The 15,476-nt window shown below is 35.6% G+C and overlaps 1 protein-coding gene across 2 annotated transcripts in view; it reads left to right on the top strand.

Annotated features, from left to right (window-relative positions):
- The window catches only part of ATP8A1 (ATPase, aminophospholipid transporter (APLT), class I, type 8A, member 1), a 278,979-nt gene extending 264,428 nt beyond the window's left edge, over positions 1–14,551 (top strand). For both annotated transcript variants that reach the window (XM_011949035.1, XM_011949034.1), the window contains 3 exons: positions 105–197; positions 8,235–8,326; positions 9,929–14,551. In XM_011949035.1, the coding sequence (XP_011804425.1) occupies positions 105–197; positions 8,235–8,326; positions 9,929–10,026 (283 nt within the window). In that variant the 3' untranslated portion in view covers positions 10,027–14,551. The remainder of the gene's footprint in view (positions 1–104; positions 198–8,234; positions 8,327–9,928) is intronic.
- The last annotated feature ends 925 nt before the right edge of the window (positions 14,552–15,476 follow it).

Raw genomic sequence — 15,476 nt, forward strand, 5'->3', positions numbered from 1 at the left:
AAAAAAAAAAAAAAAAAAAATAGCATGATAATAAACCAGACATCTAGTTTTGTAAAGTCTTCACAGGAGTATTTCCATGCAAATCCCTTTTTTTCTTTTTGCAGTATCAAGAGGACTGCTTTTAAAACATTAGTCGATGAAGTTCAGGAGCTGGAGGCAAAATCTCAAGACCCAGGAGCAGTTGTACTTGGAAAAAGGTAAAATACACAGTGAATATATTCTTTTCCAAATGAACTTTAAATTTATCTTGTACAAGTGGTTGCAAATAAGTGATAAGACTTGTACTTACCAACATCAAGCTGGCAGTGTCATTGACAGGTTTGGGAATCAGAGACATGTCGGTTTAAATCAAATCTGTCGCTTTCTGAACTGCGTGCCCTTGGCCACGTTGCTTAATCCTACTGAGCCTCAATTTCCTCATCAATAAAATGGGGACAATAATACCTACCTCATGGTTAATTGTAAGAGTTGAATAAAGTATTATGAAGAACTTAGCATAGTGCGAAGTCTTTAATGAGCATTAAATAAATGGTAGTTACAAACATTATTGTATTATCAAACTGCAAGAGAAGAAAAAGACTTTTAACTTGAAATAGTATCCATAATAAAATAGTATGTAATCGGCCAGGTGCGGTGGCTCACACCTGTAATCCCAGCACTTTGGGAGGCCGAGGCAGGCAGATCACAAGTTCAGGAGTTCGAGATCAGCCTGACCAACACTGTGAAACCCCATCTCTCCTAAAAATACAAAAATTGGCCAGGCATGGTGATGGGCGCTTGTAATCCCAGTTACTAAGGAGGCTGAGGCAAGAGAATAGCTTGAATGCAGGAAGTGGAGGTTGTAGTGAGCCAAGATCAAGCCACTGCACTCCAGCCTGGGCAACAGAGTGAGATTCCATCTCAAAAAAAAAAAAAAAAAGTATGTAATCAAAATCACAGTTTGATATAAGGCAAATTACCTTATATAATTGCATTTGTGGTTCAGTAGTTACTAGGAACTGACCTAGATGTGTATCATACATGAAGTGAATTATGTATCCCAAGTTCTCTTCCTTACCACCAACCCCTCCAAAAAAATCAGTCAGAAAGCTAATCAAATCCACTAAATTCACAAAGCATCATAAGAAAGAAATTAAAATTAGTTGCAGTCTATAATAAAAGACAATTACGAAGATAGTAGCAGGAATGTATTTTTTCTTTATTTTTATCATACTAAAGTAAGCTGAAGTTTTGGCTAAACTGTAGGAAATATTTTACCCTAGTATATGTTACCTTAATCACGATTCACTGTTGATATTCATTTTGACACAATGGAGTAGGTGTCAGAACTCAGTGAGACCTTGGCTTCCAGCTCTCTTGCTCTCATACTGAAAGAACACATCACACACCAGTGTGTGCCACTTTTTTTGAAAATAATAGCACTGAGCTTTGTTGAGCACTCACTACGTGCCAGGTACTTCCCTTGCATTTTACGCATACTATCTCACTGAATCCCAGTAACAACCCTATACAGATCCATCATCTCCATTTTTTTTCCAGGTGAGGAAACTGGGGCTTCGAGAGGTGAAGTTCTCAAAATTATTAGTAACATATCTGGGCCTGGAGTCCATGCCAACTGATCCCAGATCTCCTGTTCTGAACCATTCACAATTCTGCCTCCTTTTGCTACTTGTTCAAAATATAATAGAGCTGCAAAAACAGCCTACTACTAACTTGACAAAGTACTTAACCTCTGACTCAGCATCCCAGTGTACAGGATGGGAATGATAATACCTACTTTCAGGGTTGTGTCCTCCTCCCTCCACCTTTTTCTTCATCTAAAAATTGGCATCACAGGATTCCTCATAGGAAATTACCTATTCCGTTACCTGGCAGTTGGTCAGTAAATTCAGCTAGTAAATTAATTATGTCAGTTCTCTTTCTCCAGCAATAAAAAGAATACAGTAAGAGTTCTAGCTCATGAAATTGTGAATAAAACAATTTATTCATAATTATTAGGGAAAGGCCACTGTTAATACTGTTACTATCCTTAGTAGTACATTTCCAGATTCGTAAGTGTGTTAATAAAATCACATTGAGCCCTTCCACGTGATACTTAGTTTGCCTTTTTGTTGTCTACCAGTGACCTCTATTCATAAATCAGGCCAAGTAATGACCCCCAGGTCCTAAACATTTTCAGTGAGTCTGTAATATATGTAGCTCCTTCCATTAAATAAAATGAGCCAGAGAGCCCAAAAAGGAAAGAAGTGAATTCCAGCATAAATGACCACCAACTTCTCCATAGGACATGCATCAGATAAGTTACCTGCTGCTGCCTGGCTCATTTGCCTAAAATAGCTCTATAGCTTTTTCTAAGAACTCAAGAATGTGTCAGCTGAATACCACAGACAAAAACCCTGGACCAGCATGTACTCCATGTTGCCATTTCTGCCCACTGCTGATCAGAAGGTTAATGATGAGTGTAATCATAGTGGCTTCCTGCTAGATGGCAGATGCCCAGAGGAGGGAGGCAAGGGAAAAATCTGTGAAAGGAGAAAAATAGCAACTGGATGGAAACATCTTCATGCTTAAAGTAATGGCACCCTAAGGTTAAAGAATCATTGGATTGATTTTACCCCCTGGATTATTTTAGGAATCTAAGAGAATGAGATTGATTTCAGTTTTCAAAAAAAGTTCGCAAATTTTTTTTTTTTTTTGAGACAGTCTCGCACTGTCACCCGGGCTGGGGTGCAATGGCACGATCTCAACTCACTGCAGCCTCCACCTCCCAGGTTCACACAGTTCTCCTGCTTCATCCTCCCGAGTAGCTGGGATTACAGGCACACACCATCACACCCAGCTAACTTTTTGTATTTTTAGTAGAGACGGGATTTCACTATGTTGGCCAAACTGATCTCGAACTCCTGACCTCATGATCCACCCGCCTCGGCCTCCCAAAGTGCTTGGATTACAGGCATGGGCCACTGCACACAGCCAAAAGTTAGCAAATTTTATATCTACATTATCAAAAGGGAAGAAACTGTGATTCTTGTGAATTCTAATGATACCAGACTTTCTTTGGTTCCAAAACGCCATGTTATTTTATATCTCCCAGTCTTCACATTTGCTCTTCCCCTGTTTGGGAGCCAGTACCCCTCTTACAGACTAGGCACTCCAATTTTCAGCTTTCCAAACCCAATGTAGAAGTGGTTTTTTCAACTGTGCACATACACAATATATAATTCCTAGTCTACTGTCCTTGTACTTTTATACTCTGTTTATACTCTGTGTAAACTTCTGTTGGTACACTGATCGCATTGCATTAAAAAAATTTACTCTATGTATGTTTTTTTTCCCCTACTAGATTGAGCTTCTAGAGAGGCCCATGTCTTAGCCATAGCTGCAACCCAACACCTGGTACAGCACCAGGAACTTAGTAGCACTCAATAAATACTTGTTGAGTGAATGAACAGAATAGTTAAGAGAATAAACTAAAGAATGGATGAAAAAAAGAGTGGACAAAAGGATTGCTGAGTAGGAGAAAGAACTGTTGAATTGATAGTTGACCTGTGGGCTGTGAAACAGAAATCTGATTCATAAAAACATAGAATTGTATAATTTGTACTTCCTAGACTAGGTAATATCCAAAGCAACCATCTTTACTTTTTTTAATACAATGATGCAGTTCTTAAGAAAGATCTTGTGAGTTGATCATCCCCAATTTTTTTAATCTTCACTAAGTATGACTATTAAACTCAAGTCATGTATAAAATGCAAATGTCAGAAAAACAATAAATTGTGAGCACTTAAGGAAGATTAATATTTACGATAATTTCTTATCTTCATTTTCAAAAATAAAACATCTTGGTTAAAACAGCCGTTTTTAGTAGAAATAGTATGCCACCTACCATATTACCCTGCAAATTAGATTCATTTTATTACATTTTAGGGGAAAAATATGTTTAATCAATCTAAGTATGTTCTAAATATACATGCTTTTGAGCCATGGGTTATGGTAGAAATAAATGTAAGTCTACAATGGTGAGAGAATAACCTAAACCTTACTCCTGAAGGTTTAAAATAACCCAAACCTTGCTGCCTCGTGACCTCTACCATAAAGTCCATGTAAGGAGCTGAGTTCTTAAGAACTAAAGAAAAGCTGTCCACTGGAGAAAAATAAAATGGAAATTGTACTTTAAAAAAATAAAATAACCCAAATCTTAGTCCTGAACATTTAAACCTTATCCAAAAGTTTACAGTAAGAAATTATGGACACTGTGGGCTCATTGGAGGCAGGGCAGTTATTTTTGGATATCATTGGAGTATGTGTGAAGCAATGCATTTTATAGACAGGCAAATATAATAATGAGACTCATAATTCTTATTATATTTCTTACTGTAGACATTAGCCAGCAAATCATCATTGGCCATTACTAAATAGAATTTTAGCCTAGGATCTTCAGGTCAGTCCTCACTGATTTGCCTGGCACTACCATTTGGCCATTGTTTACAGCTTTTGCCTGCAGGGACAGTAGGGAATATGAGATGTCAGCGAACTCAGTGGTGTAGATGGTGACAGTGCTCTCTCTAACCTTTCTGATGTATTGTTCATCTTAATGAAAAGCAGTTTTAACATTGCTCCAGAACTAGTAGAAAGGAATTTTATTTCTCAGTGTTCACACTAGATTTTATATCAGTGTGACTTAAATACTTCGGTGGGGATTGAGGACACAGGGATCTGTCAAATGTTTCCTTCAGCCTTCTCTCATCACCGTGGTAATGGTTCTGTCCAACATTCGGAAAGAAAAGTGACAGAACATTGAAATGTTTTCAGCTCCAGGGCAGAGGTTAGGCCTGTTATATTCATTGTTTGTTTCCCCACCACCACAGCTACCCTAGTGTAGGACAACTATCACATGCTATACATTAAACATTCTATGAATGAATACTTACTTTTTGGAGATTTATTTTAATGAGTCAACCTAAATAGCTTACCAACCCGATATATAGACAAATGCAAATTTATTCCTCTTCAAGTTTCCCACTGAAAATTCCTTAAGAAAACACATTCCAGAACTGTAAATTGTTTTTTTACCAACACCAACATTTTTTAGTATTTCTAAGTGAAATATATATATATATTTTTTTTTTTTTTTTTGAGCCGGTGTCTCACTCTATTGCCCAGGCTGGAGTGCAGTGGCGCGATCTCGGCTCACTGCAAGTTCCACCTCCCGGTTCATGCCATTCTCCTGCCTCAGCCTCCCGAGTAGCTGGTACTACAGGCACCTACCACCATGCCCAGCTAATTTTTTTTTTTTTTTTTTTAATAGTAGAGACAGGGTTTCACGGTGTTAGCCAAGATGGTCTCGATCTCCTGTGAAATATTATTTTAAACATGTTATCTTTACATTCACTGCCACCAAATATTTAAATTGCAGCATTTTAGTGGGTTTGGAAATAAGGTAACAATATTTGATAGTACTTGTATGATTGCATTAAACAAACTCAAAATTTACATAGTTCGGTATGTAAATGAAAGACTATACAAGACTGCATAAAACTGCTAGTCAAGAGTTGTGAAGAAAATGTGGTTTTAGTGAGAAGGTATCTTTAGTGGTTTGTTTGTTTTTTTGTTTTTTTTTTTTTGTCTTTTCACACTGTGTTAAGCTGTTCCACTAAAACTGAACTTTTAATATATCTATTAGCATAAGCATATATTATAATGTGCCTTAGTGGTAATATCAGTACCTATAAAAATTGATGGCCCAGAATTGCATAAACGTTGAAATGAGTAGTCCCCCAAAGGTGTAAGATAAGACTAGAGAAATACAACTCATCATCACTTATTTATTTAGCAACCTCCTGTGAATGGCATTTATATTCTGAAGGAGGGACTCTACAGGACTAAAGTAAGACGTTCAAAGTAGCTAAGGAAAAACAAAACAACAAAAATCTAGTCATTTTCTTAGTAAAGAGGTAGAATGAGAACATTATAAATTAAAACTCATGTGCAGCAACAGACATCTTACCTTGCACTTACGTTGACTAGAAACCAAGGCATCAAAAATACTCCTTACCAAGTACCTTTTGTTTGGTGATGATCTCTGTTCCAGTTAAATTCTCAGGATCTTGGGGGTAAAGGTGGGAGGACCCAGCATTTGTTGAGTGCTTCCTAAGTGTCAGTCATTGTGCTGACAGCTCCCTGCATCCTCACAGTCTGCCTGAGAGTTAAGTACTGCCCTCCTGTTACATAGGAGATGACTGAGAAAGGCTTGCCTGTGGTGACACAGCTAATAAGCAGCCGACCCAAAATTAAACCAAAGCACTACTCCAGAGCCCATGCTCCTTCCTGAGTAACGTGCTTCTTTCTTAAGAGACTTTCTTACTGCTTTGTTTTAATGCTGTACGTTAACTTGATATAAAAGAAGATCTAAGTGAAAGCCTTTATATGAACTTGTACAAAACGGAATTATGTTACCTTATGTATTTCAGTTGCTATAATATGAAAGATTAAATTCTTATGTCTGCCTTCTTACCATTTTAATGTTGTAATATTAAAGTATTATACATTTAGGAAGGCCAGCCTGAAACCTGGAAAATGTCTTTTGGGAAGAAGATGCTGCATCATGATATGTAGCCATCCTCTAGTCTCCCGTAGTCACTTCAGTTTGAAACACCAAAGACTTTCCAGCACCCCATCCACAAGGCTCTGCTAAGGAAATCAGACCACCTGCTGCTAAAGCTGCGACTTCCTCAAAGCAGTTACATATTTTAGTGTCCCTTAGGGTCCATAGGTCTGTAATGCTAGATCATTTAAAGAGTAGAGTAAGAAAGCAACTCTGTAAAAATGGCCCTTTCTCATTTCTCATATCTGTTTATTTCACTGACAGAGACAAGTTTTACAACTATTTGCAGAACTGCTGGAGTTTTAGATTAATTAGTTTTCTTGCCTTCATGTAGCTCATTTCCAATGACAATAAAATATGTCTGATAATACCAACTAACCTCCCTAGACTTTAAAATATATGTGTGGAAGATTACTACAAATGTCAACATTTCTAAATATTTTTTCTTTGGTTTTTGCCTAAATGTTTGCATAACTCATTTACACAATGAGTTCATTTTGCAGAGGATCCTTTTTTTGTATATGATATTGTTTCATTTCAGGGTCTCAGAAAAATTGGCAAAATACAGAGCTAACATAACACAGCAATTTAACTAAAGCTTTTATAGTGGGAAAAACACAACATGGAAATTTTTCAGCTGAATCAGTTCCACTTATTAAAATTGCATAAACATTTTCTGCAACACATATGGATTACTTATTTGTTTCTCATGCCTATTATGTTCTTTAATATCAAAACAAAATTTTATAAATCAAACAATGAAGAAATGGCATGATTTGGGAGATTGATGATGTCTTTAAGTACATTTCAGAATTATTACTCAGCTTCATATATTCAACAAATGTATTTGAGTTTCTACTGTGTAAGACACTTTTATGTGAAGTTGGGGAAGAAGATGCCTTATTTTTTACAATGTGCTTTTAGAAGTTACATAATTAATTATCTGGATTTGTATCTGAGAAGACAACTATTCTAAATACTCATTGAAAAATACTTTCCTTGTTATTTCACCTATCATAATCATTTTTTCTGAAAATAGTTTATTTTAAAATAAAATTAAGGAACACGTGTCATACTGTATTAGTGGTAGTAAATTTTTTCTAGTTAAAAAGTCTATGAAATGTCTTCTTTGTATAATGTTAGTTAATATTTACTTTAGTTAATATTTTTTAAAAATGTTTTGCACTAAAATGTGCCAAATATGAAAAAAAGTAATAATTAATTGTTTTCATTCTAAAAATGCCATGCTTAGAATATATGTAGTAAGTTTTTAGAAATGAATAACACTACTGATGTTTTGTATTTTTTGTTTTAATTGTGTTGTACTGGCTCTGTGTTGCCATTTGGCTTAAATATAACTGAGTGGGGGGTGGTGAGGAGATCTTACTTTTTACTGAGAGAAGGATTATTGGGGACAAAACTCCTGAGGGAGAAAATGGCCTCAAAAGTCTGTCTAAATACTTGAAATCTCATTTGCTATCTGAGAAGATAGTGTAAAAAGAATCACTAGGCTACGGATTTCTCAAGCCATCTTTTGTTTAAGTCTAACTCTCTTTGGTGGTCCTGTGGGCACACTGGGATCTCTGCCGAGTTGATAATTCATTTCACACGTTTGCACCTGCTCTGCAGCCTGACCGAGAGGGCGCAACTGCTCAAGAACGTCTTTAAGAAGAACCACGTGAACTTGTACCGCTCTGAATCCTTGCAACAAAACCTGCTCCGTGAGTATTTGAGTTTCTTATTTTTAAAGAAATTCTCTGCCATTACTGTATCATAGCATTTATACAATATCCTAACTTTAGGGATATTTATTTAAAACTAACGTCTAAAACAAGTTTTGCATATTTGCAACCTGTAAATAACAGAAAATCCATTGGTCAGAACCATTTCACTTTTAACAGAAGAGATAGTTAATTTTAAAATCTTGCTGTTTCAGTTTAAGAAAAACAGTATTTCTACATTCCTTGCTTCCTCAAATCTTTTTCTTTAAAGCCAGTAAATCTTAATTCTTAAAAGCTGCCCCTGTCTTGTTATCTTTTCTGCTTGAATAACTTTGCAAGAGCCTTTCAGCTTTCATGCGACACAAGGAAACATATATTTTCCCCTCAGAAATATTTATGAATATTTAGAGTTGTAAGAAATTATTAGATATTGTGCCCTCTTAACATTTCAAGATCTAAAAATGAATATAAAATGTAAAACCTGGTAGTAAACGTATTTGTGTGAGTAATATATCTTTTGTTTCATGTTGTTTCCACATATAATTTATTTTCACTTACATATACTCATGTCTAATGCTTTTGCTCTTTATACTTCAAGAGGCCTTTTCTAAAGATGTGATCCCCTTGGGGGCCATTCCTTATCCCCATGCCGTGTTGGAGCATGAGTGAGTTTATTTGTGATGCTTAGGGCCAAGGGTAATGTCCTCTGAAGGAAGCAGACCACTTGCCACCATTAGCAGCTATTTGTGTTTATCACCTTCTCCTCACCTTTTTAAATTGACAAATAATAATTGTCTATATTTATGGAGTACAAGGTGATGTTTTGATGTACAATTGGCCCTTTCTAGCTGTGGGTTCCACATCTGTGGATTCAACCCACTGTGAGTCAAATATATTCAAAGGGGAAAAAAATTCACAAAATTCCTAAAAGCAAAACTTGACCTTGCCATGGACCAAATACCACATTGAATCCACTAGAATGAACTGATGTGGGGGCATTGTATTAGGTATTATAAGTAATCTAGAAAAGATTTTAAGTCTACAAGAGGATGTGTGTAGGTTATATGCAAATAATGTGCCATTTTATATAAAGGATTTAAGCATCTGTGGATTTGATATTCAAGGGGAATCCCTGAAGCCATTCCCACAGATACCAAGGGACTGTACATGGTGGGACAGTTGAATCAATTACATTATTCACCACCTCACCTACATATCACTTTTCCTTTCCTCTCATCCACCTGACCTATATAGAAATATGTGAGCCCACTTAACTCCCTCACCCCCTCCAGAACTGGGGAAGCAACAATTAGAAGAGTTGGAGTTGACTTACGGGACAGAAGATTTAGGGGATTTGAGGGCGCCTACTCAGTCTTCTGGGGAGAATTCCTAGAATCTAAACTGGCAAGCTGTGATCATCCCACTCTTTATTTTGAAGTTAAGTCTGCGTCTTTTCTAGGCATTAAAAATCAGTGTCTCCATGCTTTTGAAGATGGGAAGACTGCATTCGTTCCCCAAGCTAGAAAATGAATACCCAAAAGTCAGAATAACAGTGGTTTCCAGTGCCTTTGTGAAAATTTCTGTTTTATCATTAACCTACAGATGGGTATGCGTTCTCTCAAGATGAAAATGGAATCGTTTCACAGTCTGAAGTGATTAGAGCATATGATACCACGAAACAGAGGCCCGATGAATGGTGATGGGGAGAGCCTGAAAGGCAGGCTCTGTTATCTCTCTAAGGAGACCTACCAGGTTGTCACCGCAGTCTGCTAACCAATTCCAGTCTGGTCCATGGAGAGGAAAGGTGGATCTGAGCTCATCTCGCTGATGGACATTCAGATTCATGTATATTGTAGACATAAGCACTGTGCAACTGTACTGTAACACCATCTCTTTTGGATTTTTTAAAGTATTTGCTAAGTCTTTGTAAACAGCTATTGAAAATGACCTGGTATCTTGCCAGAGTGCTTTTCTTAAACGGAGAATAAGTCAGTATTCTTATGCCATGACTCTGGGGCTGTAACGGACTATCAATTTATTGGCTGTACCACAAGGTAACCAACCATTAAAAAACTCTAAATGGTATTTAGCTAAAGAGACTCTTGATATCCAGACTTAGATTTCAGGATATGCTGAAACAAACCAGCATTCTTAAGGAACTGACTCACCTTCCTGAGCAAAATTTCTAAACAAGGCATTAACAAGCTTTTGTGTCAAAAATTGTCTTGATAAATGTTTGCCAAAGAGGTTGAGTAACTGTTTTCCTAGTTCAGTAGTCATATGTCCAGAAATGTAAGAGAAAGTTTACTTCCAGTTCTGCTGTAAGATCTGCATGTCTGACTTTTCAAATGTAAGAGTGATTTACAAAAATGAGTATTTCAAGGCGTTTGCTACTAAAATCTGTGATGTTGCACCTTTGGCCTTACAAATGCTTCTTTGTTGTTTGTCGTGTTTATTTGTTAGAGGACACACGTGCTAATATGACTGTTATGGCACTGATTTTTCAAATTGTATGTATGTTTCAGTTGTTTCTGATGAAGTTTCTTCATCATTTAGATTTTTCTAAAAATCTGGCTAATGCAGTAGATTGAGTGGTGTCATTTTATCTTAAAGTTTTTCCTCTTAAGAAACATATGCTACATATATATTTACGTGGGATTTCCAAAGCTTCTGTTGCAATATTTGGAATAACATGCCAGATAAATGCATGGTCTTTTGTCCTGTGTTCCAGTTCCCACTAGAAATGCCTGCTGTCTTATGTAGCACACCCGGTGTCATGATGACTGCCCTTATACTGAAGACTGAAAATTATTTCACAGTTCACTCATCAAATAGTTCCCAAAATTCATCACATGATGCTTATTGGGACAAATAAGTAGTACATTTTCCCCATTTAAAAAATGCCAATTTTACTCAAGCCCATAACTTTACAGTCAAAGGACACTTTCATCATGAGTAGATTTTGTTAGTATGTTTTAAAATGTATGTTCAGTTCAATTGTTTTCAGCATTTACAAGACATCTGAAAGTGGCTATTTTGCTACCAACAGTAAATGAAGGGGTTGTTTAAAAACCACAACCAGTTTTCTACACTATTTTTTAAATAATACTTTTCATTTGAAAAAAGGAATTCATTTTCAGATACACTTCAGAGATCAAAGCAAACTATTTGCCTTTTACTGAAAAACCTGCTTGCCTTTACATGGACTTACCAGCAAAATAGATAGAACTTTCTCTTTTAAAAAAGTCAACTAGAATTTAGAAGAGGTGATTTTTTTTCAGATCGCTTCTTGAGTTTAATATTTTCACATTCTTTTCACCCTTTTTCTCAATCTAGATTTAAAATTAAGATATGCATCATTTCCTTGTCTGTATTTGTAGCTACTTAGTTACCAGTATGCCTCTCCATTTTCTACAAATAAGAGGTTATAACACATATACATAATTCTAACCTTAAGGGAACACACGTTTACATACTTTACTTCCCAAGCCCTTCCTGTTTGGGGTACAGTTTAAGGGAGTCATGAATCAACATATCTAGAAAGACCACAGGTGTAAGAGTCTAAGATCGTCTTCAAAATTCTGAAATCCCAGTCTTGACCTGTGCAGTGAGTGAATATTCAGAGCAGCTTTTCCTGGGCTTGCCAGTGGTGATAGCTCAGGTCAAACCACAAGAAATGAGAAAGCAAGAATGAAGTGCACCCCTCCAGAGAAACACTTTATAACAGTTACAGAGAAGAACTGCTTCTATTTGCCCTCACTTCATCAGTGGCACCCTTTTGCAGAATTTTAATATAAAAACATTATGAATATAATAGAACTGGATTTTCTGAGTTAAAATTGTAAGTTTTAATCTTGAAACATGGATTGTTTCTGTGGAGCTCTTAAATACGAGAAGAATCCTTACGGTTGATAATGTGTAACATGATCTGAAATGTGACTAATTTGAGCCTCTTTGTCCCGTGGTCCTATTTTTGAATTATTGACATTGTCAGTCTCTTTGCTTCCTGGGTGAGACTTGGGATTTGAGGGACAGGGAGTGACCTTCTTGGTAAAACTATAACATTTCAATTGCATTGACTTTGCAGTGTTAAATAGGAGAAAATAGTCTGATTTTTTTAAACCTTTCATAATTGGAAAAAAGTCACATGGTTTTACCAGGATTGAAATAAACAGTCGAAGTGACTTTTAACATGTGTTTTTTGAAATAAAGGGCATGTACTCTTCAATTAAAAAGTTCCTTATAGGGACTCTGGCAAATGCTAACACAGTTGCTTTACAATGTTTACAATTCAGAAAATACAACTTAGAAAATCCTCATTCATTTAGCATTGAAAAGCTGGAAGTTGCTTCTTTAATATTGAATAGTACGCAGTGGTATTGAGCATGGACTTTCTAAATGTTTTATATATACATATAAAAATATATTGGTGTCTCACACCCGGAAAGATGTTATATTGTAGAAATTATTAGCAGGAAAACAGTGTCTCTCAGGAACGTTGTAAATTGTAAATGATATATGTACTTCCCGTCCTCCCACCTCCACTCTATGCTCTAATGTGAGACTGCTTCAGCAGTGTTGCTAAGTTAATGGAAAACTTTTTCTAATCAAGTCAGGTGAATGTGTATTCTGCTAAATAATGTTAGCCATTTACATGAATTGTATGGTCATTAAATGGAATCAATGATTCCTCTTTAATTTCCAGAGGGGAAATGAATTATGGAAATCAATCAGCATTCTGATCATTAAATTTTACACTTTAATTTTGCCATTCAGCATTCTAAATATCCAAAGTTAAAGCCACATGATAATTTGTTTTGCATTGCGTGCACTATGCAACACTTACAACTTGTCATTTAAAACGTTTTTTCAGGAGATGAATGCTAGTCAGAAATTAATAGATTGTATTATTCATAGTTTTAAAATTATGACAATGTCATAATTATTACAAAGCTAAATAATCATGTTTATTTTTGTGCAGTTGCCCTTTGATAGTTCCTGGTTTTAAAACCTATTAAGTGTATAATCTTATAAATAGTCATCTACAGAATTTATGGAGAAAATGCCCAGTCCATTCACATCACATGGACCAGGAATTCTTTTTGTAAATGACTTAAGGTAACACCATGCAGTTCAGTGCCTAATAAATGCTTTTTAATGATGAACATTTCTGTAATGACTCGTAAGATACCATAGTCTGATTTTTCTCACATTAAAATAACTGAAGTCACTTGTGTAACGTAGTTATACTTTGCTGCATTTTAATTAACCTTCAACAGCTATTAAAGTGGAATGTAAGTTTAGTTTTGAAGGAAGGGAAATAAATGTTTTCCATATTTTGTCTTGATTTACTTTCTGTGTGAGAACAGCTGTGTTTTTGATAGGTTTATGGTTTGCATGAATTCATATTTAAAGTGATCCAGGCCAATGCATGGCTATTGCTGTAAATCTTGATGTTTATTTCTGCCTTGTAAAGTTCTATCACGGCCTACCTGGAATTTAATATTCAGTAGACAAATTAATTGGTCCTCTCCACAACTTTTTTAATAAGTAGATTATTTTACAAAGAAATTTGAACAAATTTAATTGAATCTTTTGTTTAGCTTGCCTCTAAGAACTTTTCTTAATAAAGCTCCCAAAACTTCTCAGCAAATAAATCTCCCTTAAGTAGGAAAACTAGATTTCATATTTGCTTACTTTGAATTAACAGCAACTTTCCACAAGTAAATCTGTTCTTGCAAAGATGTGAGCAGAATAGCTAAAAATAATATTTTTATGTTTCATGGTTCTAAATGGAAGCCATAAATGCAGTAAATACTATCTGTTGTTTAACTACTTCAATCGTCATTTTTTACATCTTCAAGTTTATTAGGTTAAAAAAAATAGGGCAGCCTTGGAAGGCAGCTACTACAGAAAACTGCAGTTTTGCGTTGATAAAGTAGTATTTTCAGCTCCCTGAAAAACCATTCCTGCTGAAACTGCTGTAGAAATTGTGAAGCTGCATGAGTGGAGAGTATTGAATCTGTGGTTATAGTAGTTTTCTCAGATTTGTTTATCTTGATGTTTGATGCACTGTGTTTTATAGTTATTAAAGTCGAGTAATATTATTTCTATGCAGTGTTATGTGTCATTGGCCTTTTGTGAATGTGCATGTTTTAAACTGCAAATTTTCAGCATTTTGTCCTCTGTTATTAAAAATGAAATAAACTTTACCATTACTTAAAATTGTTGAAGCTTTGATTGCTAGTTCTAGAAATTGTATTGCTTTCTAAAACCTTCAAATCCAACAGTAACTAGTCTGAGAAGGTGTATCCCAGTGATTTATAAAATATCCCTTCATTTTAATCCAGCTAAATCAGACATGAAATGGAATGCATTAACTCTAGTTTGGTAAGATGGGTAGTTTTTATAATTAAATAACAATTTTTTAATAAAATTATTTTGTCACTTTTTAATGAAAGTATTTTGTCACTTCAGTATGAAAAGCCTCCTGGGATTGTCCCTGTTACATATTTAAATCAGCTTGCAAGTAAACAGCTAATTCATGGTTTCAACCATGAATTATGTTGGATGGATTTGTTTTCTAAACCAACTAAACTTTTAAGTTAATGAGAAAGTGGTCAAGTTTAGCCAATAACATTTGAAGGCAGTAACCAGAAAATAACAAAATTGAGCACATGAGACAGAAGTATAGACAGCATCAGAAACGAGAACAATCACTTCAGCAAAAATTAGTGTCCTTTGGTAAAAGAGAAACAACTGAAAATGCAATTAGGTAAATTACTAAAATAGGATTAGTTCTCAAAGAGGCACTGGAGAGGCAGTTTGAGGAGCATCTGATTTTATTAGACTGAGGCCGTGCGTGCTTAGCTGCCTGGAGCCCCATGTCCTCTCCCACAATCTTCCCAGGGACGACAGTTGGGTGGGGACCTCCATTCAAAACCACAGCAAAACAGTTCATGGATATGTTACCTCTGAATTCTATCAAATAATTTTCACATTCAACTCCATTCTTCTTAAGCACGTGCTTCCACTGACCTGTAATTTAAGATGCCTTCTAATACTACCATAATCTAAAAGCAAACTGGAAATACATTTCCATAAATTCAATGTGTCATCTCCATTTAAATTTTGTTTTTGTATGCATAGG

The sequence above is a fragment of the Colobus angolensis genome, unplaced genomic scaffold, assembly GCF_000951035.1.
Source record: "Colobus angolensis palliatus isolate OR3802 unplaced genomic scaffold, Cang.pa_1.0 Scaffold29, whole genome shotgun sequence".
NCBI lineage: Eukaryota > Metazoa > Chordata > Mammalia > Primates > Cercopithecidae > Colobus > Colobus angolensis.